General features: G+C 39.0%; 1 protein-coding gene across 1 annotated transcript in view; it reads left to right on the top strand.

Annotated features, from left to right (window-relative positions):
• Nucleotides 1-24,575, top strand: part of RFTN1 (raftlin, lipid raft linker 1) — a 101,805-nt gene that overhangs the window by 58,626 nt on the left and 18,604 nt on the right. Inside the window, exons 5-6 of the mRNA XM_074898087.1 lie at nt 9,354-9,777; nt 15,086-15,289. Of these exons, the coding sequence (XP_074754188.1) occupies nt 9,354-9,777; nt 15,086-15,289 (628 nt within the window). The remainder of the gene's footprint in view (nt 1-9,353; nt 9,778-15,085; nt 15,290-24,575) is intronic.

The raw sequence follows: 24,575 nt of genomic DNA, 5'->3' as shown, positions 1-24,575 counted from the left end.
TTACATCAGAGTGAACTTCTGTCATATGATTGAAACAGGGGACTTCACATATCCATGTAGTGTGTGAAAGCAATATTAAATGGTTTTAAATTCTCAACTTCAGAGTTTTAAAACTCTCTTCAGCATCTAACTATGAAACAGCAAGAAGGTGTGGAAGATGAGAAATGTGACATTGGACAAATTTGTCCATAATTACGTATTTCTATATTTTTGTGTGTGTGTGTGTTTGTAACAGTATGAAAAGCAAATGAGAAGACAAGTCTGCAATTTTCTAGAAAAAAAGAATGTGAAAATTACTAATCTTGTAAATTTTTTTTGCTTTTAATTATAATCCCTAAGAAAAATATGAGGTTTTATATAACTGTTCCACTATTTCTCACATTCTTGTCTCTTTGTCATTTCTTATTCTTCATCTGTTAATCTTTGCACTGAGATTTCTTTTTTAGAAGGAACAAAGAGATGCAGTTTATGTGTTCTGAAGAGCGCTAGACTGTTGGTGAATTTCTTGACTCACTCTGTTGCTACAGTCTTACAAGGATCTCTTCTGTGAAGTCTCTGATTGCTCTGTTGGTGCCAGGGTTCCTTAGATGGTTATTGTAATCCTAAATGGTCTTCTTTACTTTAAACATGTTTTAGCTGGCCTGTTCAGAAATTTCCTGCAGGGTATTACAGTCAGAGCAGGTGGCAGTAAAAGATAGAAGAGGGGAAAAATTGAGTCTTTAATATTGCTCAGAGGATCATTCTTCATATGAATAAGCAGTTTGAATTTACTTCTGTTGCTAGAAAATGACCCCTCTAGAGTACTGTTTATTACCTAGGATTACTTATCTAGATGTGATTTCAACCTCTTCTAAAATCATTTCCATCCTTAAAACAAACCCAAAAAATCCCACCCCAAAACCTTCACTCTCCAGGGTATTTGGAAAAGAACAATACAACATTTATTTCTCTAGCACAGTGTAATGAAAAACATTGCTGAGAACTTAGCTGACTGCTTTGTTTTCTGCATGTTTTCAGTGCAAACAGAGCCCCAATTTTATTTTAAAGTATTTGGATCTTAGATATAGTCATGAAGCAAAAGTTGAAACTCAACATCAATGGTTTAGCTGTTTGTGATCTGCTGTGATAATATTTATTAAAGTGCATTTTGTTAACATTTTGTAAGTGTATATATAACAAGAGATGGTAAAAAAATAGCATATACTGTATTTTAAACAGCCTGGTGTGAAGGGAAACATCTGTTCCTGGTTAAGCTGCTTTCAACTTGTGTTCTTTTGACTAAGCCTTGTAAGAGTGGTGTTGATATACATCTTCCATGAACATTGCAAAACTATTTTCAGGACTCTCCCAGGAGCCTGGTTGTGCTTTTATAATCCTTTGCCCCCAGCAGCTTTTAGAGTCATCCTCTTGACCAAGATAAAAATAGATGTTATAAAGTATGTAGTTGATGTTTTAATGATCCCACTTCTGTCTGGTGGGAAAAAAACTTTAAAAAATAACAATAAATACGATAATATTTTATACTGTGCTAAAATAAAATATGGGCAAATTGTTCAAATTGTAATTTTGGCTACAGGTAACAGATGTCTTCATGAAACAAGGTGATTTTAGGGAAACACTCTTTGCTCTATATAAAGATAAAAGAAAGTGTTCCCTGCAAATTAAATGTGAAGTCTGTAAGTCTGAGACCAAATTCTTAATTTTTAAAATATTCCTGTTGTCCTGTACCTTTTGCTTATTTGTTTTCATTGCTTAGGACAGAGATGGACTAAATCAGTGTCCCAGTTTTGAATCATATCAGTGCTAGATGATCACAAATAAGTGACTGTTTTCTTGTGTTCTACAAAGAACACAGAATTATGTTCATCCAGCTAAAATGGTTGTTAGATACAAGACTCAACCATCTATCTCTGTAAGTCTTTATTTTCCCCTTGCTTATGTTCACCCATTAGTGTAGGAGTTTCTTTCAAAAGGTTCATGCACAAGACATGGTCTGCATTTTTAAAATGCCTATTTTCTAGAGGAAGCACTTGTGACAGAGTTTCTACAGACTGTTTTTTGATGGTGTGTATCAAGTATTTGGGTTAAGTGAGCATAGCTGGCTGCTTCCTAGAAGTTTATCCCATGTCTAAAACAATTTTTAGGGAATAAATCTTAAATGACATGGATAAATTCAGGATTTTTTTGTCAGAGTTTAGGGCAAGGATGGGAGGATGCAGGTATGTTACATGCAGTCACAGTACCTTTGTAGCCTTTGTCCGACAATGTTCACCCTTTGACAGTTCTGTGAAGGAACAGATGCTAAAATAAGGTAATAATTTGAGAAGAATCATCGCGCCCAAGACCACAGAGGATGAGACAGTCTGGTTTCAAGAGCTGTCATCTAGTGAGATATGCTGAAAGGAACAAGTGTACTCACACCATGCTGCCCAATGTGTTTAGTATGATTATATTGTTCTCAGGAATGAATGTACAGCTAACACAAGCTGAAGAGGAATTTCAAGTTGTTACTCTCATCCCAGCATTGGCTGCCCTAGCGGGAGACATATAACTTTTTGTAACTTAATATCTCTTGGCAGCACTGTTTTAAGAGCCTATCTTCTGTTTTATTCAGCATAGCAGTACTTGCTTCATTACATTTCTCCCTGTTCTGTTTGTAGCTTTCAGTTCCCTTTTGCAGAGGCTACTACCAATGAACATGTTGTAAAACTGCAAAGCTTGTTTTCTTTTACCTGTTCAGTGCCCTGTTATGTTCTACCACAAATGCAACAGGAGCTTGAAGTGTCAGGTCAGTGGTTCTGTTGAATGGGCTGTGTACCACAAGGATGGAAAGGCAGTGTACAACTGTTTCTTCAAGAAACTGATTAGTTTTTAGCTTTGTTTTTGGACTCTGTTATCTTCTCTTGGATCTGTAAAGTTCTTTCTAAAAGTCCCAAACAGTAAAATTCTGGTCAAGATTTTCATTGGAAGTGTCAATATAAACACTGTCAACAACACTGCTTAAAAGACAACTCTGTGGTTTGGGATTATGATACCATTTTTCAAGGCATCCCTCCGGTGTTTTATCCCTGATGGCCTATTTTGATGTAATTGACAGTGAAAATACTCAGTCATTTGAAAGCCTGAATGCAGACTGGGAGGGCAACGAAGCTGGTGAAGGGCTGGGAGAACAAATCCTATGAGGAGCGATTGAAGGAGCTGGGACTGTTTAGTTTGAGGAAGAGAAGGCTGAGGGGACACCTCATCGCTCTCTACAGCTGCCTGAAAGGACATTGTAGAGAGGTTGGTGCTGGTCTCTTCGCACAGGTAATTAGCGATAGAACAAGAGGGAATGGCTTTAAACTGCAACAGGGGAGGTTTAGACTGGACATTAGGAAAAAAAATTTCCCAGAAAGAGTGGTCAGACAGTGGAGTGGGCTGCCCAGGGATGTGGTGGGGTCACCATCCCTGGATGTGTTTAAGGGTCATTTAGATATGTGATGTTGGGGGATATGGTGTAGGGGAGAACTTTTGTAAAATAGAGCTGATGGTTGGACTTGATGATCCCAAGGGTCTTTTCCAACCTGAATGATTCTGTGATTCTGAAAAGCTACAGTTATATTTATTTATATTTATATGAACATGAAATATCTATGTCAAATTCAGAATTGGTGAGTGTAAACAGGAGAATGCATGGGAAATACTGGCTTAAATGACAGAACATCCTGGTCAGAAAGGTTTCATGGTTTGGAAATCTGCAACTAGTGAAACAGAGTCTCAGTGTAACAGGAGAGAGAAATGATTAGCAGTTTCTGTTTTGGTGTTTGATGAGTAGAATTAATCTTTTTTGTAAGGTAGTATTAGAGATGAAAAAATGCCAAAGTTGCAACAGTTTTGAGTTGTTTAGGAATAACTAAATCCCTCCTTCAGAACATTAGCTAAGCTTAGTTGATTTTAAAAGAAGCAGTAAACTCTTGATGACTGTTATTGTCTTCTCAGGAAGGAGCATGTGAGAACTACAGAAATATCAGAGGCAAACTAAAAGCCTGTCTTAATTTTCATCTGTTTTCAGAAATGTAAAAACTAGAAGGGGGATGTGCAGTATTTATGATGAAGCATATAGTACCAAGTATTAATGAAGGAGGGCATAGTTGGAAGACTGTAGTCTTGAACATCCTTTTCCATTTCCAACTCCTGTCACATAGTACATAACTTTCTTCTCAAACCACAACATCATGGTTTTTGCATGAAGATCCCTGGTGCTATGTCTGTTGTCAAAGGAGATTTGCTTGAATCCTAAAAAAAAAAAAAAAAAAAAGGTAAAATAATATAATGGTCTTGTTTCTGGTGCACATTATGAGGTCTGATGCCTCTAATGTTGTTCTTTGAAAACCAACCACCAAATAAACAGACAGACAGACAAACATTTGTTTTATTGGCTGAGACAGTTTATGCTTGATTTAAATAGATAGGTCTGAGCAAAATTAACAACCTGTTATTTCAAAGGCCATGTTTGGCCATCCACAGAACTATGTAACAGTCTTTCCCTTAGTTCACTGCAGAGCTAACTAAATACATCTGACCATTGGGAAATCAGTTCATTGCTTCTAGAGAACACTGTCCATCCTCCAAATGCATTTTTGCTATGGGTGTTCTTAGTAAATTGTTTCTGGTTTTATATTAGCAGCAGTCCCCTTTACTGGGTTGCTGTGACATTTTTCACTACCTTGTTATATCATGAACCATATAGCAAACCTGTTAATGTAATGTTCAGTCCTAATGCCTAGGTTTTGAAGGTGTGTTTTTCCAGATCATCAGGAAGTGTAAGCCTTGAGACCGTTTAGGACTGCTGTAAGCTGAAGTGCCTTAATGACATTAGTAAAACTGCTTTTCCTCTGGATGCATCCCAGAAATGTCCAGCTGCTGGCATACAAGAGTTAAGAGAAATTCCTAACACTTGTCTTATTAAATCATTTGTTTGAAAATTCTTATCTAAGAGAGACATCCTGATTATTAAATTGCTGTGCATTATTTCTAATGTTTACTGATGTGGGCGGAATACTATCCTGAGCTTGGCAGAAGTGTTTGATTTGCTGTGTGCCATCCTGTGGGAGAAATGTACAGAATCTCCCTGTAAGCAATTACCAAGGCTGACAAAAATACATGATTCTGTTCAGCATGGGATCTATACCCTCGAGCTTCTGTATTTATAAGTAGTACCATAATGGAGATTATTACAGAGCTGATAATGCAACAAGAAATGCAGAATCACAAACAAATGTGGACTGCACAGTGAACTTGCCAAGTGTCTTTATTCTAAACAGATTTGAAAAGAAAACCTGTACGTGGCTGTTCAAAATGAGCTTTCAACCTGGAATCTCTGCATTTCTTTCATAGCCATGAGGCCTATAGTTTAAAATCAAGTAGTTTCCATTCAGCCATACTATTGCCAGGTGTGGTTTTACAGATCTTTAGATTAGACTGTTGGCCATTTTCCAGTTAGGTAGGGAGCCTTCAAGAGAACCAGAAGTATTTAAAAAGATGGGACATAAATTTGCCACATCAACATAATGTTTAGCGACACAGCTTTGTGCTGCTGACTATTCCTTTTTTCCAAATGCAGTATAAAAATAGCAGTCAGTCAGTTCTAAAGTAAACAATAACACTTCACAAATGTTAAGAATGTTAACACAAATGCCCCAGCTAAAATTCAATTAAGGTAGTGACACTGGGGTTGGACGTGGTGCTTATTCCTATTCCTACTCCAGTTAGTGGGAGATTTGATATTTATTTCACAGATAGCAAAGGCTAAATCTGTCATTTTTTTCCCCTCAGGGAAAATGCCAGGTTTCTAATCAAGCAAATTATAGGGATGACATTAAATTCTTTAACTGCCTTGTCCCTCTGTACACAGGAAATTTCACCCCTTCTTAAAGCAGGTTCTATTTTTAAACTAGTGTAAATTCAATTTGTTGCAAACCAGTTATAAATTAATTTGGATATGCCCATTTGGGGGTTTATCCAGATTGAAATAAATGAGTTAAGTTCTGCTTTTGTTGTTGAACAGTAACATTTTTTGTGATGGAAGCCTGTTCTTGTATTGGTGGTTGATGTCATCCAAGCAGCATTTTATGAGGCAATAAAAATGTTTCTGTTCCTATCTGGGGAAAGAACCAAATAATTTTTTAAAAATTTATTTTAAATTTTGTTGGAACTTCCCTTTTTAAAATTTCCTAGAATGTAAGAGCAATTATGTATCATATTTAAATTACAAAAAAAGGCCAGTAAAGCAATTGAAATCAGCATGAATCACCTAATGTAAGGGCTTTTTTAATCTAGCTTTTTTCCTGATGTGGTAAGTGGTGGAGATGCAGTTTCTCTGGTTTTTATGCTTTTTCCTCTCATTTAGTCATACAATGTAGTATGACAAGGACCTTTGTTAGTATGGTTTGTTAGTACTCTAAACTGGCACATAAAGACAAGTAGTTGTAGTATTTATCAGATCTGGAATATGTCTGGGTGACCCCGTCAGAGTAGCATCATATTCTTCCCATTCAGTTAAGTTTTACCCCTGCTTTCTCTCATGTGTTGCCCTCTTACTGATTCCCAACATAGCATATGTTAGGATATTTTCCCAAAAGGCTGGAACAGACATATCTGTCTGTGTGTATCAGCACAGGATGCCTCAAAGGGTCCAAAGCCCACAGTGGGTTGGTGGTAGAAACACAGTGGTGGCTGGTAGAAACACTCCTTCTGCCTGGGGTAGCTTCTGGGCATGATCTGTCCAGGTACTGAGGTTTGGGCTTGTTTAAGCCTGGTTTTTTGTTTTTTATAATTCAAATAATTAGTGTTTCAAATACAGGAAACAGGAAATGTGAATGTATCCTGGATGGCATCATTCATTCTGGATGTGAAGGCAACTGAAAATTTGTACTATTTAAGCTCTCAACAGATGCTGAAAAATCAAATGGTCTTTGTTTGTAGTTTGAAAATGTTCAGGCTTTGTACTTTATTAATGATGAGAGTGAGCCTCTTCATGGTTTTGTGGAAAGTTGGAAGGAAAGACTGTCTGCTGATACATCACTTCGCTGTTCTGCAGCTTACATGGCACTGTTGAGGTAACATTTCCTGCTTAATTGCCTTTATTGAAAATAATGAGATGCTTGATGCTTCCTTATGTAATAGGGAAAATTTGAAATGCAGGTTTAAATAAGATTTTTGTATTCTATGTACTACCAATTAACTTGTTGGGAAAGGACCTTGAAGATACAGTCTCTTTTTAAGTATTTTTGCTAAAATGTTAGGGTGATAGGGCTTAGACGGTCATTCAGTCCTTAGTTCCTCTATTTCCATTCTGAGAACAAGACCCTCAGAAGAAAAACCGCAGCATCAGGTATTCCTTAGAACAAACACTTTTTTTCTGAGTGAGACAAGACTGTAAAACATTGCTACAGTAGCTGTGCAAGCTGTTCTCATCCAAACCACAGCGTGGGAGAGTCTGATACAGATTGACAAGCAGTCTTTATTGACAAAGACCAGTAAAATTACTACGTATGTACTATCCTCAAACTGTTAACAGTTGCATACTAGTTAAATTTCTATAATTAGCTGCCCTACAACCTACTAAACAAATGTAGTGGTGTGCCTGTAAGTGAGTGATAAGAGGTGAACTGTATTCATAAATCTTTGACTCTATGAAAAAGTATTTGTAAAGTTACAACAGGGAGTCAGGACCATTAAGCATATTATGAATGAATCTATCATGGACATTCACTTAAACCTTTCTGAGCAAGCTAGGTACATGCTAACTTTCTTTGTAGACAGATGCTCATTTGATCAGGATACTGCTAGTAGTATTTTTATTTGGAGGTTATTGTCTGTCGTTTTTAGCAGTGAGCTTTAGTGAAGTCAGCATCCCATGTTCACCAGGCTAAACACCTGTGAAGATCATCGCCTTGTTTCCTGGAGAGCTCTGTTTAAGCTCCTGTGATCATGAAATCAAGAGTTAATTTAATATGGAAAATGTAAGTGATTTAAAAGAGGAAGTTCTTGTTGTTGATCAGGTATCTGTAGGTTTGTGTGTTCAGAACAGTAACGTGTTACCAGGAAGTAGATGATTCATTTAAAAAAAAAAAAAAAAAAAAATTCTGGGTAGGGAAGATGCAGAAATGAGCTTCCTTTTACATTAAAAAAAAAAACACAAACTGTACAAAATTCTTCCTATTTACTTGCTGTTGAAAAAAAAAAAAAAAAGGCCTGAACTGTTTAACATACATTCATACTAAATTGAGCCTCAGAGAATAGTTAAGACACTTGAACTCTCTGGGATTACATAGTATGCAGAGAAAGTGAAATTATTTCTCTATTCTCAAGGCATTTCTTTTTGAAATATTTATGTGTGTTTAGACTTTATATTATATGAAGAGCATACATTACATGGAAACCTTTCCTTTTCAGTGGGTGATTTTGATAAATGCATCAGCAGACACTCACATATTTTCACAGAATTCTGGCTGTCACTGCAGCTTCTTTGTGTTTAAGGAGTGTGAGGCTGGTGACTTGAATGGATGGTGCATCTGTAGTGCTGAGTCTGCCTAAAAGAGATTTCTCTTTCTGCTTTGTTTCAGACCTTTCTTAGTTAATTCTGGCTTTATCTAATTGTCATTACTACTAGCCCAATGTGTTTTTCTTAGGCTCTTTTGTGATTTGATTCTTTCATTTTCCTCCTTTACTTAAAGCATAAGGGATTGTTAATGGCACCCCTTAGTTTACATTTTTCTTCTTAGCTCATCTTATGCCTTTTTCTGTTCCAAGTTCTGTACCTTCCCAAAAGTGATGTATTAAAATAGCTTTTCTTTTATGTACTCATTATATGAAATTTACCATTTGTATGTCAATCCAAAATAGGACAAACAACAACTGTTGTTATAATGGTGCATATAACAGTGAGAATTAATAACGCTTTCTTGCATAAATGTCATAATCACACACCTAATACAGCAGAAGATATAATATCAAGTCCTTGGCTTTGTAAGTTTGATACTAAAACTTTTTGTGACTAATAACATTTCTGGTAATTTAGCATAAATAAAATTTTCAAAGATACTTTATTCCTTGTGAAGAAATATGTAGGCATTTTCTCTCTCTCTCTCCTTTTTTTTTTTTTTTTTTTCTTTTATTATTTCAGATTGTTTAGGGAACTTTTCATCCTGCTTCTCTAGAATGTAACTTTTTGTGTAAATTGTCAATTTCTTATGGTGGTGGACAAAGATAGCAAAATGACATGCTAGCTGGCTTGGAGGGTGTTATATTCTGTATTTCTCTTTAGCTAAGACAGCTTGACAGTTAAAAATCTAATCTTCTTTGACTTTTAGATTCAAGATGCTGCAAGTCAAGGCTTGAAATTTGTTGGAATTATACCTCAGTACCATGCCCAAAAGAACTGTCTTGTAAGCGCCTCCCTGACACCCGCCAGTAACAACCCTGTGCAATCAAGAGATAATAAAAATGTTTCAAATTACCCCGAGGATCATGCTTCACCAGACGGCGAGAAAATAGATGGCATTAATGGAAGCAGTACTCCAGCACTGAGTGACGAAAGTGCTGACCAATGTGCCACATCCAGGGAGAGCTGGAAAGGTGAAGGACAGGATGCTGAAGAGCTGAATCTCAAGTCTGCAAAGGGAAACGAAGAACAGTTTCAACATGTGAATCCAAGTGTAACAGAAGTGGCAGACAAGCCAAATGGACTTGCAGAGAATGTAACACCAGCACGGTGCTTAAAACCACTTACGGGCAGTAAGTATTGTAGTGACCTCTCATACATAAAAGCCAAGTTAAAATTGCCTCAATTACATTCCCAGCTCCTTTTGGGGGGTGGGGATGTGGGAAGGACCTTGCCATTGTGATAGCAAAGAAAAGATGCACCAAATGAGCCACTTAACATGATTTCAGCATGGTTATATGATTCACAATAACTGAGTGTAAGTCTGATGGCAAAGGAAGAGATAATACAAGCAGGTACAACTTTGTTATGGCCCGTTTGTATGCCTGAGCATAAAAACTTATTTTTATATGCTCTTCAGCTGAGTTGGTTCATTTCTTTATTTGTTGCAATAACCTGAGAGATCTTAATCTTTGTATCCTTTTTGTCTATTTGAATAAAAAGCTCTGCTAATCTGCCTGACAAGGTTTTGCAGGAATAGAGTGAGTAAGTCACAAAGACTTATCACAGTTAGCCCCTTTGTAGCAGGTGACCAGATAGCTAAAATTAAACCACATCAGGAACAACAGGAATATATGTGATCTGGACTCTGAAGTCTCCTAGTATCCTGTAGTCAGGCTGGGGTCAGTGCTACAGCCAGAACTGTAATTTCTGGAATGCCACAGTTATTTTTAATTAATGGCTCATGTTTGCTATTCTTAATAAAGATCCTCTTGGTAATGGTGCTCCTAATAATTTGCCTTCCAATTCTCATTTTTTGATAAGATTGTTTTCATATACCAGTTTTCTTTCTTTTATTTCTTTGACATATTTCTCCTTGGGTCTGCTTTCCACTTTTTAATGTAATTTTATGCCATCAAAAACCAACAGTCTCAGCTGAGGTCTCAAAATACCCTCCTTTAAGGTGCTTCTTGCTCAGAGGTTACTTCAGTAGCAGGAGTTGTAGTTCAAAATAGGGTGTAGACCAGAGTAATTTAGAAAATGAAAATTCATCAGAAAAAAATACTCTTGCCCCAATTTAAACCTCAAAATATTTTTCTTTCCTGTATTTGCTTAAAACCTAGAAGACAGCATGTACACTCATTTCTCTTACTGCTTGGCTTACTTTCCTTACAAGCTACAAAGCTACGTAAGGAAATTCCATCTACGTTCCTTTCAGCTAGTACTGTCCTGGACTTGAATTTATCCCTATTCTTTATATCTTACATAGATTCAGTCAAACAATCCTACCCCTTTGGGGATTTTGTATATAGGACTGAGAATGACTTTGCATTGTACCCTCCTTGGACTATTGTCTTGATTTCCGTTGCATTTTGGAGTAATTAGCTTTTTGCCATCATATTTGGATCATACTCTGTAACCTTTCACCATACTTTATTCAGTTTTTGTTGGGAAAGGGGGCACCCAGATTCTGTCAAACCATAGCTATTATTTGAATAATTTGTTCTGGTTTACACTAGAATCATACACATTATAAAATTTCTCTTAGTTTTATAGTCCTAAATTAGTTATCTCCAAGTCTAACAGACCAGTTCTTTCTGTTTATATACACCGTCTTTGAGAGAGTTAACCACCAAGTTTAATCATCTTTTTAATGCCATTCTTGTCCATACTGAACAGTGAAAATCTTTTGCTGCAAGTAACCATGTTCTTAATATTTCTGTAATGTGAAATGATCACCTTCAATCTTCCCAACTTCTATCTGTAACACCCCAGGATTTTATTACAGCTGCTGATTTGCTGGATAAGAGGGTTTATTTTAAAACTTCATTTAGTTTCCTTGTTTATCTTTCTTTCTCATACAATTTTTTTAGTTGGTGAGTTTTGCAAATACTTTCCAAGACTGAAGGTCTGAGAAGGCAGCTTTATGTGACAGCTCACCTACAGCAGGATTTTCCCAAATCTATTGCCTGTACAACATTGCTGATTTCTTTATTACTCTTGTATGAATTTTTGTTATTACAGCGGTCCCTTTTCCTCCCATGGAAAATGTATTTCAGTCTTTGGCACCAGTTCTCCATCCTTCCTTGGGAACATGAAGATAGAAAGCATCAGGTGTTCGCGTTTTTTTTCAGTTAGCCTGCTTATTCCATAGGAAGTTACCACGCTTGATCTCCTTCCCTACATAAAACTTCAGAAAAAAAAAAAGTATATTTCTTACTATGTGTGGAATCTTGGTTTTGTTCTTTATTTTAAGTTGTATACTATTCAGGTGCTATTTTGATGCTGCTTTTTTTTTTTTTTCATTAATATTTTATAGTGCTTGTTTTTTGCCTGTGAACAAGGCACAGATATTCCAATGATATGTCCAAAAGTGCTGTGTTGCCTACTACCAAACTAAAGGTGTCTTTGTCCATGCTTCAGCAGTCAGGCTCTCTGGTGAAAACTGTTGTCTCAGTGTTTAGGACTGATACAGTATACATTCACTAATGGTGACAAACCAAGTCAACCACTGAAAGACTCCCACACATCTTAAATGCATGTTGTCAACAGCCCAGTGTCAAATCCATATTATCATTTCCCTATGGATTTTCAGTTCCATGATTTCCTATTGTTAGTATAATGTCTTAATATGCACCAGAAAGATCTCAGTTTCCAACATGAGTCTATTTTGGGGGTCAGAATCAAAATGATCATAGAATTTTTATGTATATGCTCTTCTGAGTTACAATTACCATAACTTTGTTCTTTCTAAACAAGAGGTAAACAGCAAGAGGATTCCTGTTGACAATTTATTCCTTTTTACTCTATTTGAATCATGGTTCAAGTCTGAGATTCAGTCTCTGTTCCACGTTTGTTTATATTGTCAGTTTCCTGTTCTCTTCTTCAAGTGCTGCCAGCCTGTCTCTGAGCATCTCCCTTCTAGTATCTTTTGCAATATTTCAGTACACAGTACTTCTTGCTCAGTGATGTTTGTTAGAGATTAATTTTAACATTTGTCTTGACATCTCTTTCTTTACTTTAATACTTGAACTTAGAATACAATAACTTGGAAACAGAAGCTTATTGCATGAATGAATTTCATATAATGTCTATAGCTTTTGTATTAATTTATTTTGGGAGGCATTTGGAAGTCAATAGAAATTTTATCATTGATTTTCATCTCCATTAATAAGTAAAATACTAATGTCCACATACTTTTTTATTGGTAATTTTATTGACAGTTGTACCCTTCTGAGAATTTAGGTCAATCTGCACTTAAAACCTTAAAACTTGCTTCCAATTCAGGGCTGTGACAGCTCATCTTTTTCCTTTTTTTTTTTTTTTTTTTTTTTTCCTTATTTTGCTTAAAATGGTTTAGGTTGGAATGGACATTAAAGATCATCTAGTTCCAACCCCCCTGCCCTGGGCAGGGACACTTTCCCCTAGCCCAGGTTGCTCAAAGCCCCGTCCAACCTGGCCTTGAACACTGCCAGGGAGGGGGCAGCCACAGCTTCTCTGGGCAACCTGTGTCTCACCACCCTCACAGGAAAGAATTTCTTCCTAATATCTAATCTAAATCTACCTGCTTTCAGTTTAAAACCATTACCTCTTGCCCTATCCCTACACTCCCTGATACAGTTTTCTTCCACATCTCTCCTGTAGCCCCTTTAAGTACTGGAAGGCCGCTATAAGGTCTCCCTGGAGCCTTCTCTTCTCCAGGCTGAACAACCCCAACTCTCTCAGCCTGTCCTCACAGTGGAGGTGCTCCAGCCCCCCTGATCATCTTTGTGATCTCCTCTGGACCTGCTTGAGCAGGTCTGTGTCCTCCTTATGTTGAGGCCCCAGAGCTGGACACAGCACTGCAGGTGGTGCCTCAGGAGAGTGGAGTAGCGAGGGAGAATCCCCTCCCTCAACCTGCTGGCCACACTTCTCTTGATGCAGCCCAGGATACAGTTGGCTTTCTGGGCTGTGAGCACACATTGCTGGCTCATAGTCAGTTTTTCATCCACCCATACCCCCAAGTCCTTCTCCGCAGGGCTGCTCTCAATCCCCTCATCTCCCAGCCTGTATTTGTGCTTGGGATTGCCCTGACCCATGTGCAGGACCTTGCACTTGGCCTTGTTGAACTTCATGAGGTTGGCATGGTCCCACCTCTCCAGCCTGTCCAGGTCCCTCTGGATGGCACATCCCTTCCCTCCAGCGTGTCCACCGCACCACACAGATTGGTGTCGTCAGCAGACTTGCTGAGGGTGCCCTCAATCCCACTGTCCGTGTCACCAACAAAGATGGTGATAAATAGCGCCAGTCCCAGTGCTGATCCCCAAGGAATGCCACTTATCACTGCTCTTCACTTGGACATTGAGCTGTTGACCACAACTCTTTGAGTGCAACCATCCAGTCAGTTCTTTTATCATCGAGTGGTCCATCTGTCAAATCCATGTCTCTCCAATTTAGAGATGAGTATGTCATGTGGGACAGTGTCAGATGTGTTGCACAAGTCCAGGTAGATGATGTCGGTTGCTCTTCCCTTATCCACCAACTCTGTAATCCCGTCATAGAAGGTCACTAAATTTTTCAGACATGGTTTGCCCTTAGCGAAGCCATGTGGGCTGTCACCAATCTCTTCCTCATTTTCCTTGTGCCCTAGCAGAAGTTTTGGGAGAATCCGCTCCATGATCTTGCCGGGCACAGAGGTGACTTTGCTGTCAACAATGACTTCTTTGTGGTGGTACCTACATTAACTGCTCCTGTGATATACTAAAGGAGATATGGAGCAGAGTCTAGAAATTCTAATGTTCTCATTTGTAAGACCCTTCATGATTCCCCTTTCAAAATTAATTTTCTTTTGGGTTAAGGTCTCACCTTGGCTCAGACCCAGAGTAAATCAACAAACCAGCTAGCATAGTCTCTGTGTTAATGATTTATTGCATTTTCTTTAGATGAGACTATCACTTGCTGGTTCTATGCCATTGTATTATCAAACCCAGGTTATTTAATACTTTAATTTAATGGCCATGATCTACAGAATGCAGTTCCTCCTAAATCTGCAGTAAGATTTCGTATTTGAACTGTCCTCAGTGTCACAGCTCTTCTATAGAAAAGTAAAGGGTACTCTGTGTGTTAATTTTTAGTGATTTTGTGACTGCTACAGTACTTAAAGCAGTTTTTGGAGCATGTTTTCCTATCTTGGTTTATGCTGATAACTCTGGTGAGGGGGTTGTGCATTAGTACTCAGGTATTACTGTCTTTATTTTATCAGCAATCAAAATACCGTATTAGGGTTTGGGAGCCTACTGTGTTGGACATTGCAGAAATGTATTGAGGAGATAACCACATCCCAAAGTACTTTCTGCAGTTTCACAGTGTAATTGGGCAAGGCCAAACGGTGGGTTATACATTGTTTTGGCTGAAATATTATGATATGGTTGTTGCATTACTCCATTTTTTGCTTTTTGGTAGAAGCAGAGATCTTCGCTCTCTTCAACAAGCCAAAAACCCCACAAAGATGCAGCCAGTATTATACAGTGACTATTCCTATGAGAATCTCCCGGAATGGGCAAACTGTCAACAGCTTAGAAGCAAATTGGCTGGAGCACATGACAGATCACTTCAGGAAAGGAGGCTCATTGGTAACCGCCATCTTCAGCCATGGAATGGTAAATGGTATGGAAATTACAGAAAGCATTATGCTGTGATTATTTTCCTTTCTCCTCTAATAGAGGTTGTTATCTTTGAAGAGAAGACATTTGGGAGGTGCTTTAATATAGACTTGGGGCAGATTTGTTTCAGATCAGCCCATTTCAGTGAAATGGAATGAAAGCACAGGAAGTATTCTGGCATTTGAATAAGGAAAACAGATCATGTATTGTATTTTATAAACATACTAGAAATGATCCTCTAATTGCAGAAATATACAGAGTTAATAAACAGTACCAAGTAAAATGAATTAAGCTAATAAGATTGTAAAGCAGATGACATAAATGGAAAAGTGGCTTTCCTCTTAGCTGTCCAGCCACAACTGCATCTGGGTCTGATTGTAGGTCGGTGTATGGACCCTCTGGTTTCATCTGGCCAGCCTGTAGTCAGTTACTCCCAGTTCTTGCAGAGACCCTTTCCACCTTGATGGCACTACAGAATTGTCTTCTATGTTTGTTTCATCCCAGCTAGTGTGTTGATATGAGTGATGGATAAATGTTGGTCTTAATTTAAGAAGAGGAGATAAAAAAAAGGATTTTTGCATGTTGTGAAAATGTGGCACTGAGTCCAGCTTAACACTGTAGCCAGTCTGTACTACGCTTTTGGCCACCATAGCTTTGAAGACAAGCCTGCTGTACAAAGAAAGACTTTGTTGCATAGTAGGGATCCGAGAGGCATAATCAGGGGGCCTTGAGAGCAAACCAATGGAAGTACTCATACATAAAAATGTTGAAGTTACAGCCAGATTAATTTTACTGGAAAATTATGTGACTAGTATACTTCATGGTTAAAGTGCTTATAGCTGATTCTTTTACCCGATTTTGGTTTGGTTTGTATTCTACGAAAGAAATGTGGTAACCCCATAGATTGGTCACTGCTACTAAGATTAGTGGGTTTGTACCTCGAAATTACAGGGGAGCTGCTTCCAGAGCATCATCTTCCCATTTGCTACTGGCCAGAATTCCAGGACCCATGACAAAACACAGTAATATGAGTCGGTTCTGGTAAAAGTCAATCAGGAAATTAACAGGCAATCCTAATTTTTCATTTTGCAAGCAAGTAGCAAAAAAGGAAGGTCTAAAGTTCAGCTGATGGAATGCTTCCACACAGCTTCCTGGAAAGCCTTGTAATTGCTAGTTAACTTGCTTAAAAACAAATGGTCATTTACTTTATATGTATAAATTGCAACTCATAGACGTAAACCTAATTGGCTCTGTTAGACTCAGTGTTTTCTTTAATAAAAACGGCTTATCAGTGAACTCTAAAATGCTTTAAACACAGCATTTTTCTGTTATTTAAACTTCTAAAGTTCATTTACATAACAGAGGCCTAGGGGAAGTTCATATACTTCGGATGCCAGAGTGAGGAGTGCTGAATAACTGCTTGCAGAGGGAGATAAAGTAGGCTTGAGTGATGACAGTAAAGCTTCGATGCAAACAAGACAATGAATTATGTAAAAGTAGACAGATTCAGGATTAAGTTAGAGATTGAAGATGAACAATTAATGAACATTTTTATTAGTGGTTTACAGTTACAAGAAGAATAGGTTTAGAAGTCAAAAAGCTCAGAGTTAAGGTTTCTAATTAGTGTATTAGTTAGAACAGTTACTTAAAACACCATGAACATGCCCATGCTATTAGAAGAACATTTGCTAAGAACATCTGTAAGTTGCTATCAGTTGCAGTTAAATGTTTATGATTTAAATCCTGAATTTTTCCTCTGCTGCAGAGAAACAGAACAGCTTTTTCATTCATATGCCAACCAGTATGAAACACTCCAGGGTAGGGAGGAGGGAAGAAAGAGGGAGTTGAGGGCTTCTCAGCTCCTTACTTTTTTCTAGTCTTTTATGGCAGCCTATCCAGCTCTTCATAGCTGGTCTCCTTATTCACCTATTAATCCTCTTCTAAATTAAGGTAATATTACACACTTTCTTTGTTCTGGGGACTGTTTTTTTTTCTCTTCTGCTTAAAGTACAAATTCATTATTTTGCTTATTAGACTTAAAAGCAGGGTCATTATCTTCTTCTTTTCCCCCTTGTCCTTGGAATGCCCAATGAAGAAGATTTCCAGATTGCCAGTAGTCATAAATCTGTTTCTTGCTTCTGCCAAAAGTTTAATAATTAGTCTTTAAAAGAGTTTTAAAGTTCACTGGTAACAGTTGTTTCTTTTTGCTTATTGTACCAGATAATTATAACCAGAAATATAACACAGTTGCAAATTACAATATGTAAACCACAAAGAGTTATACCATATATTAAATGTATTCAGATTTTGCTAGTAAGTTAGAAACAGCAGCTTGCTGGTCCTTGAATGTTCCTATGTTGACAAATAACAGTTATTTATATTTGGACTTCAGTTACTTACTGGTGTTTTTCATCCAGTTTATGTCATTACTAATTCTGCCTATAGTCCCAGGTGTAAACTGATCCTGCTGGGTGATCTAAAGTGATCATAGGGCCTCACCGTTGCCCTCTTCTAGTGAGAAATGGAGACTGTAGCAGCAAGCTACAGGTTAATAACAATTGCAAATGGAAAGGATGCAACAGGTAGGGTCTCTTTCTTTCCTATAACAGTGAGTCTTCAATCAGCAGTGTGAGGAGTCATCAAAACTAAGGTTTTATTTTGATGTCTAAGAGTAATCACAAGCCTGCTCATCTTCAGTTCTTTTGAACTGCAGGTCTTCAAATGCCTGGCATTCTTGTATTTGTTTTACCATTCTGTCTGTGAATTTCCTGTCTTTCAAACTTAGAAAAAGCCAGCCAACCATCCAGAAAACATGGATAGTACTTAAAGCAAATGAAACAAAATGTGAGTTGTTTGGAAGAGGAAAGTACTCGGGTTTTTAGAGGGTCAGATTGATTGTGTTGTATTCGCACTGCCTCTGACAGAGGTGAACCAGTGATGCATTTGGCCAGATATAGTCACCTTTATCCGCTGAAGTGTCTGGGAGTTTTATCATCACTATGGGATTATTTTTCTCTGTGTGTACTGAAGGTGAAAAGATTCAGGAGGAGGGAGGAATATATAAATATGAAGCAAAGGCCAACATTCAGGTCACATGCCACATAAAGCCACAGATAGCTAGTTTTCCTCATTGAGAGCAACAGCAGCCTAAAGGTTAGTTTCCTGGATAAAGGGAATTTGTAGTTCAAAGACAACAAGGGGAAAATTGTTGCCCGCTAGGAAAGCTGTCATGGTAAAGTAAGAAATCATTTCCCGTATGCTTCTTGTAAATCAGAAGCAAGACCATCAAAATAGCTTTTCATCAACTGAGCTACATCAAATATTTATACAACCCAGTGAAAATAGCTTTTTGTGCACAGTGGGATACCTTAATAAAAAATTCAGTGGTAATGGAACATTTTCAGGGGAAGGACAGTGATAGTAACCTTTAAGTTCAGAGCCTTTTATTTAAGAAAGAATGAAGTTATGTCAGTTCAAGAGTAGAGATTTGGAAATGATACCACAAACGGCAAGGTCAGTATGGTTTGTTTTATTGACATTCCTTACTGCTCTATTGCAAATGAACTAACGTTTGAAATTACTACAGACCTTTTTAATGTAGGCTAAGTTCCAGGAGCTAAATCTAGTTAAACAACAAAATACCACTTCATCAGAATTAGGAGATACCTTGCATGAGAAACAGTGGAAACTGGAAGGGCCAACTCACCATCTAAAGCTTTAGATGGCTGATCTTCATAGATACGTTAGGTAAAATTCGGCTGAATAAATGTAGTCAGGACAGATGCTGCAGGTATCTGCATATGAATTGTCACCCAAGAGTGCCATTAGAATCATACTAGACCAGTATAGTCAGTAGGATTTGTGTTGTGATCCACCTCATCCTACATCAAATATCTAAAAGAGATCAGAGAGATTGGAGTGGGCAATTTAGTGACAACAAACCTACATAAAACTGAAATACTCAATGCCTCATTTCCTTTAGTCTTCACTGACAGTCTTACTGGCCTCTGAGCTTAGAGGCAAGGTTCAAGGAGGTGCAGGACTAGCAGCAGTGGATGAAGATCAAGACAGGGATTGCTTGAGTTCCTGAGACCAAATGGTCTTCATCCAAGGGTGTGGGAGAGCTGGCTGATGTTCTAACAAGGCCACTCGTAGTCATCGTTGAAAGGTCATGGAGATCAGGGGAGTTTTTCAACACTTGAGAAAGGCAAAGGTTGTGCCTGCCTTTAAAAAAAGGTCAGCAGACAATCCAGAGACCTACAGGTTGGTCAGCCTCACTTCATTGCCAGGTAAATGAGTGAATCCTCTTGGAACACATTTCTGGGCACATGAAAGAGAAGGTGATTGAGAAAACTCAGCATGGATTTAGCAAGAGTAAATCACACTTGATGAAACTGATTGTCTTTTGTGATGAAATGACTGGATCTGTGAATGAAGGGAAAGCAGTAGATGCCATTTTAAGTGAATTCATCAAGAAAGTGCAACAGTGGCTCCCACAATATATTTGTATCCAAGCTAGGACCTTACAAGCCTAGACAGGAGGGCAACTAGACGGGTAAAAAACTGATTGTGTGGCTAAGCTCAGAGGGTCGTGGTTAATACGTTACACTTTACCTGGAGTAACAAGTGGAGTGCACAGAGATATATCCTGGGACCTGTTGTGTTCAACAGCGTGCTGGGTTTGTGTGTGTTGTGGGCTTTTTGGTAGCAGTGGAGGGGGCTACAGCAGTGGCCTCTTGTGAGAAGCTTCTCGAAGCTCCCCCGTCTCTAAGTCGGACACACCTTTGCACCAAGGCCGGGCCAATTAGCGACAGTGGCCACGCCTCAGCAATAACATATTTAAGAAGGGGAACCTGTGAGGAGGAGTGGGAGTTGTGAGGATGAGTTGTGAGGAGGACACATATGTGGACACTGAGGTCAGTGGAAGAAAGGGGGAGGAAGGGCAGCAGGGTGTGCTGGTGTACCCTCCCAGCAGCCCGTGGTGAGTCATCAGGGCCACCCCACTGCCCATGGACGTCACTGGTGGAGCAGATACCAACCTGCAGCTCATGGAGGACCCCACGCTGTAGCACATGGCTGCACCTGAAGAAGGCCATGACTCTGGGGGAAGAAGCACCTGCTGCTATAGTTTGATGCTGGGAGGATTGTGACATGCAGGAGGGATCCACGCAGAAGCAGCACAGGAAATGCTGCAGCCTCTTGGAAGGACTCATGTCAGAGAAAGTTTGTGGAAGACTGTCTCCCATGACAGGGATCCCATGAATATGAGGGGTCCTCCCTCTGTGGAGGGAGAAGCGACAGGACCACAACCCCATTCCCTGCCTCCTCCACTGCTGACTGGGAGGAGATAGAGAAACTTGGAGCAGAGCTGAGCCCAGGAAGAAGGGAGAGGTGGGAGGAGGTGTTAAAGATGTGGTAATGCTTCTCACTGTTCTACTCTGTCTGTTAAGTGTTGTTGTTACTGTCTGAATTAAATTCATGTTCTTTTTCTTCCCCTGACAATTCTGTCTCTTGCCCATGGCTGTAATGGGTGACTCATCCCTCCCTCACCTTATCTCGATTCCTGAGCCTTTTACTTTATTTTCTCCTTCCCATTTCTGAGGGGGAATAGGTGAGTGAGCAACTGTGTGGTGCTCAGTTGCCCTGTGGGCTCAAACCACAACAAACAACTTTATTAATGATGCAGAGGAGGCAGTGGGGCTTGATTTTGTGAAATTTACACATGATCCTATACTCAGGGGTGCAGTTGATGTGCTTCAGAACTGGGCTCCTGTCCAGAGAGACCTGGGCAAGCTGGAAGAATGTGCCAGCAGGAGTTTTTTGAAATTCCATCAGGACAAATATCCTGCCTCTGGGCACTAATCCAGGCTGGGGACTGCCTGGCTGGGTGGCAGCTCTGTTGAAAAGGTACTGGGGGATGTTAGTAGGCAGCAAACTGAAGATGAACCAGCAGTATGCCCTGGTAGTAGAGAAGGCAAGAGTATACCAGGTTGTAACAACAAGAATATACTCAGCAAATAAAAGACAGTGATTATCCTCCACTATTTGGTGCTCATTGGATTGCATCTAGACCACATACTGTGTCCAGTTCTGGGCCCTTTCCCAAAGGGGGCAAGGAAGATGCTGACAAACTAGTTTAGCAGAGGACAAACAAGATAGTCAGTGGCTGGAGCACTTGTCCTGTGAAAAAAGACTGAAGGAGCTGGGTAGGTTCAGCCTGGAGAAGGGACATCTTCGGGGGACCTAACAGTGCCTGGCAGTGCATATGAGGAGACTATCAAGAAGATGGATCCAGGCTCTTGACTGAGGTGTATGGTAGGAGGATGAGGAAAAAAAATGTACATAAATTCAAACAAGAGAGGTCTTGGTTGTATATAAAGAAAAGCTTTCTCACCATGAACACAGTCACACTCTGGAAGAGGCTGCCCAGAAAGTTGTGCAGTCTCCATCCTTGGAGATTTTCAAGATGTAACTAGATAAAGCCCTGAGAAATCTGCTCTGCACTTGTATTGAACCTGCTTTGAGCAGGAGATTGGACTGGAGACCTCTGAGGTCCCCGTCCACCTGAATTATTCTATGATTCTATGAAAATTGATCTTGAATGAAATAATGGTTATTTCTCTCCATCAGGTGTAAAGACAACCCTGGATGACTAACTCAACTGTAGACCTCTATATCATAAATATCTAATGTTAGATTATGTGAATCTCACCTAGTGGGCCAGCTCTAGAACATGTAACTATAGACTTAAGTTGCTCTTAGAGCCAGAGCATCTGTGTGATAAAGGTATTGCAGGTAGACTCAGTGCATTTGTCCATCTCCTTGCCTTTCTACACCTCTGTGTAAGAGTTTTCCTGAAATTTCTGCTGATCCTGATACTGTAGCATGGGTTATGTGTGCCTGTTCTCCAAAAGACCCTGTTAGCTCTTTCTGCTGCTTTCTGCTTTCCCCCAGTTATTCTCAGCATCCCAAACACAAAGGATTTAATGATCTAATTACTCTTTACCTCCCCTTTTTACCTGGAAGAGTAGTGAATGACCTGTAAAAGGGAAGATGTATGGCCAAGGTGTGAGAATTGGTAGATGTACATTCATGGCAAGAAAGTTTAATCACTGTGGCATGACAGGTACGGAGGAGGTTGGTTATTGTTAAGGGGGAAGTTCTTAATGAGCATCATCAGCCAGTTTCTCTTACAGAATTTTTCACCAGTATCACTCTGTTGAACAGACACCAGTATGCAGCAGCTGTATCACCCTCATCGTTTTTCCCCTTCCAATTTTCTTATTTTGTATAGGTTTCTTTCCTGGCCAAAAAATTAATGGATCTTAGGATTGACTGGCTGTAACATTCAGCAGTAATCGTCCGTCCAACAAGGAAGAGATGTCATAGAATCATTTAGGTTGGAAAAGACCTTTAAGATCATTGAATCCAACTGTAAACATAATACTGCCAAATTGATCTGCTGCCTGTAGGGTCTCACGAGCTCAGCTATTAGTTTCTAAAACATTACATATGTGCCATAATGTTCACATATGTGGAAGCTGTGAACTGCATGAGTGGAATGTGCAGCAGAGTGAAACGTAAAGGATGATTTACGAGTGAGTGTAAACACACGCATGCTGATTGTGTTTTGATCGCTTATTAATTAGCTGGCAAACACGTGGGGTGAACTCAAGCTGCAGTTGTGCCAACAGTGCAACACTGAATTTCATTAAGACAATTCACGATACAGGAGCAGTACACCGACACTGTATAAAGCTTTCTGGCAAGATCTGGATGTCTGTGTCTAGTAGGGATCCATGGGTTTCTTCTTTCAGCCCTAGGTGCATTCCTGTCATCCCTGCTTTGGAAAATTAAAGGCTTATTTGTACATTATGCATCCTAAACCAGATTTGGTTATGTGTTTGGTTGTTGGAACGTGATATATTGCAAGAAGTTGAGTTGGTTCCCACCTTGAAATGTAGGGTCTAACAAAGTGCCATTTCCGAATTCCCAGCAGAATCCCAAGGAGGGTCCCTAGTAAGTGATTTACAACTTTTTACTTTCACAACCTAACTAAAAAAAAAAATAATAAAAAAAAATGTGTTAGTTTAGATACAGGTATTTGCATCTGCTCACAATTCAATGACTTGATTGAGACTACAGCAAGAGATAGTACTGGACTGTGCAAATAGAAGCAAGGGTGTGTGCAAATGTTTGACACCTGCAGCAACAGTCTTTCTACAGTGTGTTTGTAGACATAAGCCTCCAGCTGTAGTAGTCTGGTTTTTTATGATTTCCAGATAATAAATTGAATTTAGATCATATGGTGACATCAGAAGCTTTTGACTGAGAGTGTCTTCAAGAGGTAAGAAGCCTCTTAATCCTTTTCAGTGCCTCCTTTGTGGAAACTGCTTCTGAGTTTGATATACATTTTCCCTTGGAGGCAGCGATGCCTTCGCACTGGCATTTCTTTACCTCATAACATCCACCCGGGAAAGCGGGAGGACCTGATTAAACAGCTAAGCAGACATATCCAGAAGATTCTCCTGTCAGTGCAGAAATCTGCCAGTTTGGCATGTCTGGTTGCATTTAAAAAACATACATCATCACAGTGCAAGGAACATAGTTTTTCTACAAATGTAAAGAAACTATCATGCAAAAGACAACACCTAGGAGGGGGATGACCAAGGTCTTTATAATGTCATACAGGGTAAATGTATTACTTAAACTAGAAAGGCTGAAAAACACACTTTGTGACAATGTGAGAGGAGTTTTCTGTGTTCATAAAGAGTACAGTACTGCTTATTTACAGTTTTTCTAAATATAGTTCTATTGCTTCATCATTTAGGCTTATTTTAGCAAAGAAAGGTTAAGTCTTTTTTTTTCCAGTTATTCTGATTCTGTTCTGTCATGGAGCTGACAAAACTTGAGTTCTTGTATATAGGAGTGATTGCTGATTATGGAATATACGGCTAAGTTGCAGGAGAAAGTGCTGCTCAAGTAATTTTAGTAGTATGTGTTGTCTGAAAAAAGGCTGAACGTGCTGGGAATACAAATGAGAATAGAGAGGCACTAAACCAGATGGTCAAAATGCCTTCATAAATTGATTAAATAGTTAGGAATGTATCTTGTCTTTCACACCGTTCAGATATGCCAGATCGTCCTTAGTCCATGTAGATCACTGTAACTGCAACGACTGATCCATATGTAGGGTTCTGACTTGTGTGAATGAATGGTATAGTCATTAATACCAGTGTACCTTCAAAGCCCTTTTGAAAAGTTGACATAATACATGGTCTTTAGCCTGC

This window comes from Athene noctua, chromosome 2, assembly GCF_965140245.1.
Source record: "Athene noctua chromosome 2, bAthNoc1.hap1.1, whole genome shotgun sequence".
In the NCBI taxonomy this organism is placed as follows: Eukaryota; Metazoa; Chordata; class Aves; order Strigiformes; family Strigidae; genus Athene; species Athene noctua.
This window is presented reverse-complemented; position numbering and strand designations above follow the sequence as displayed.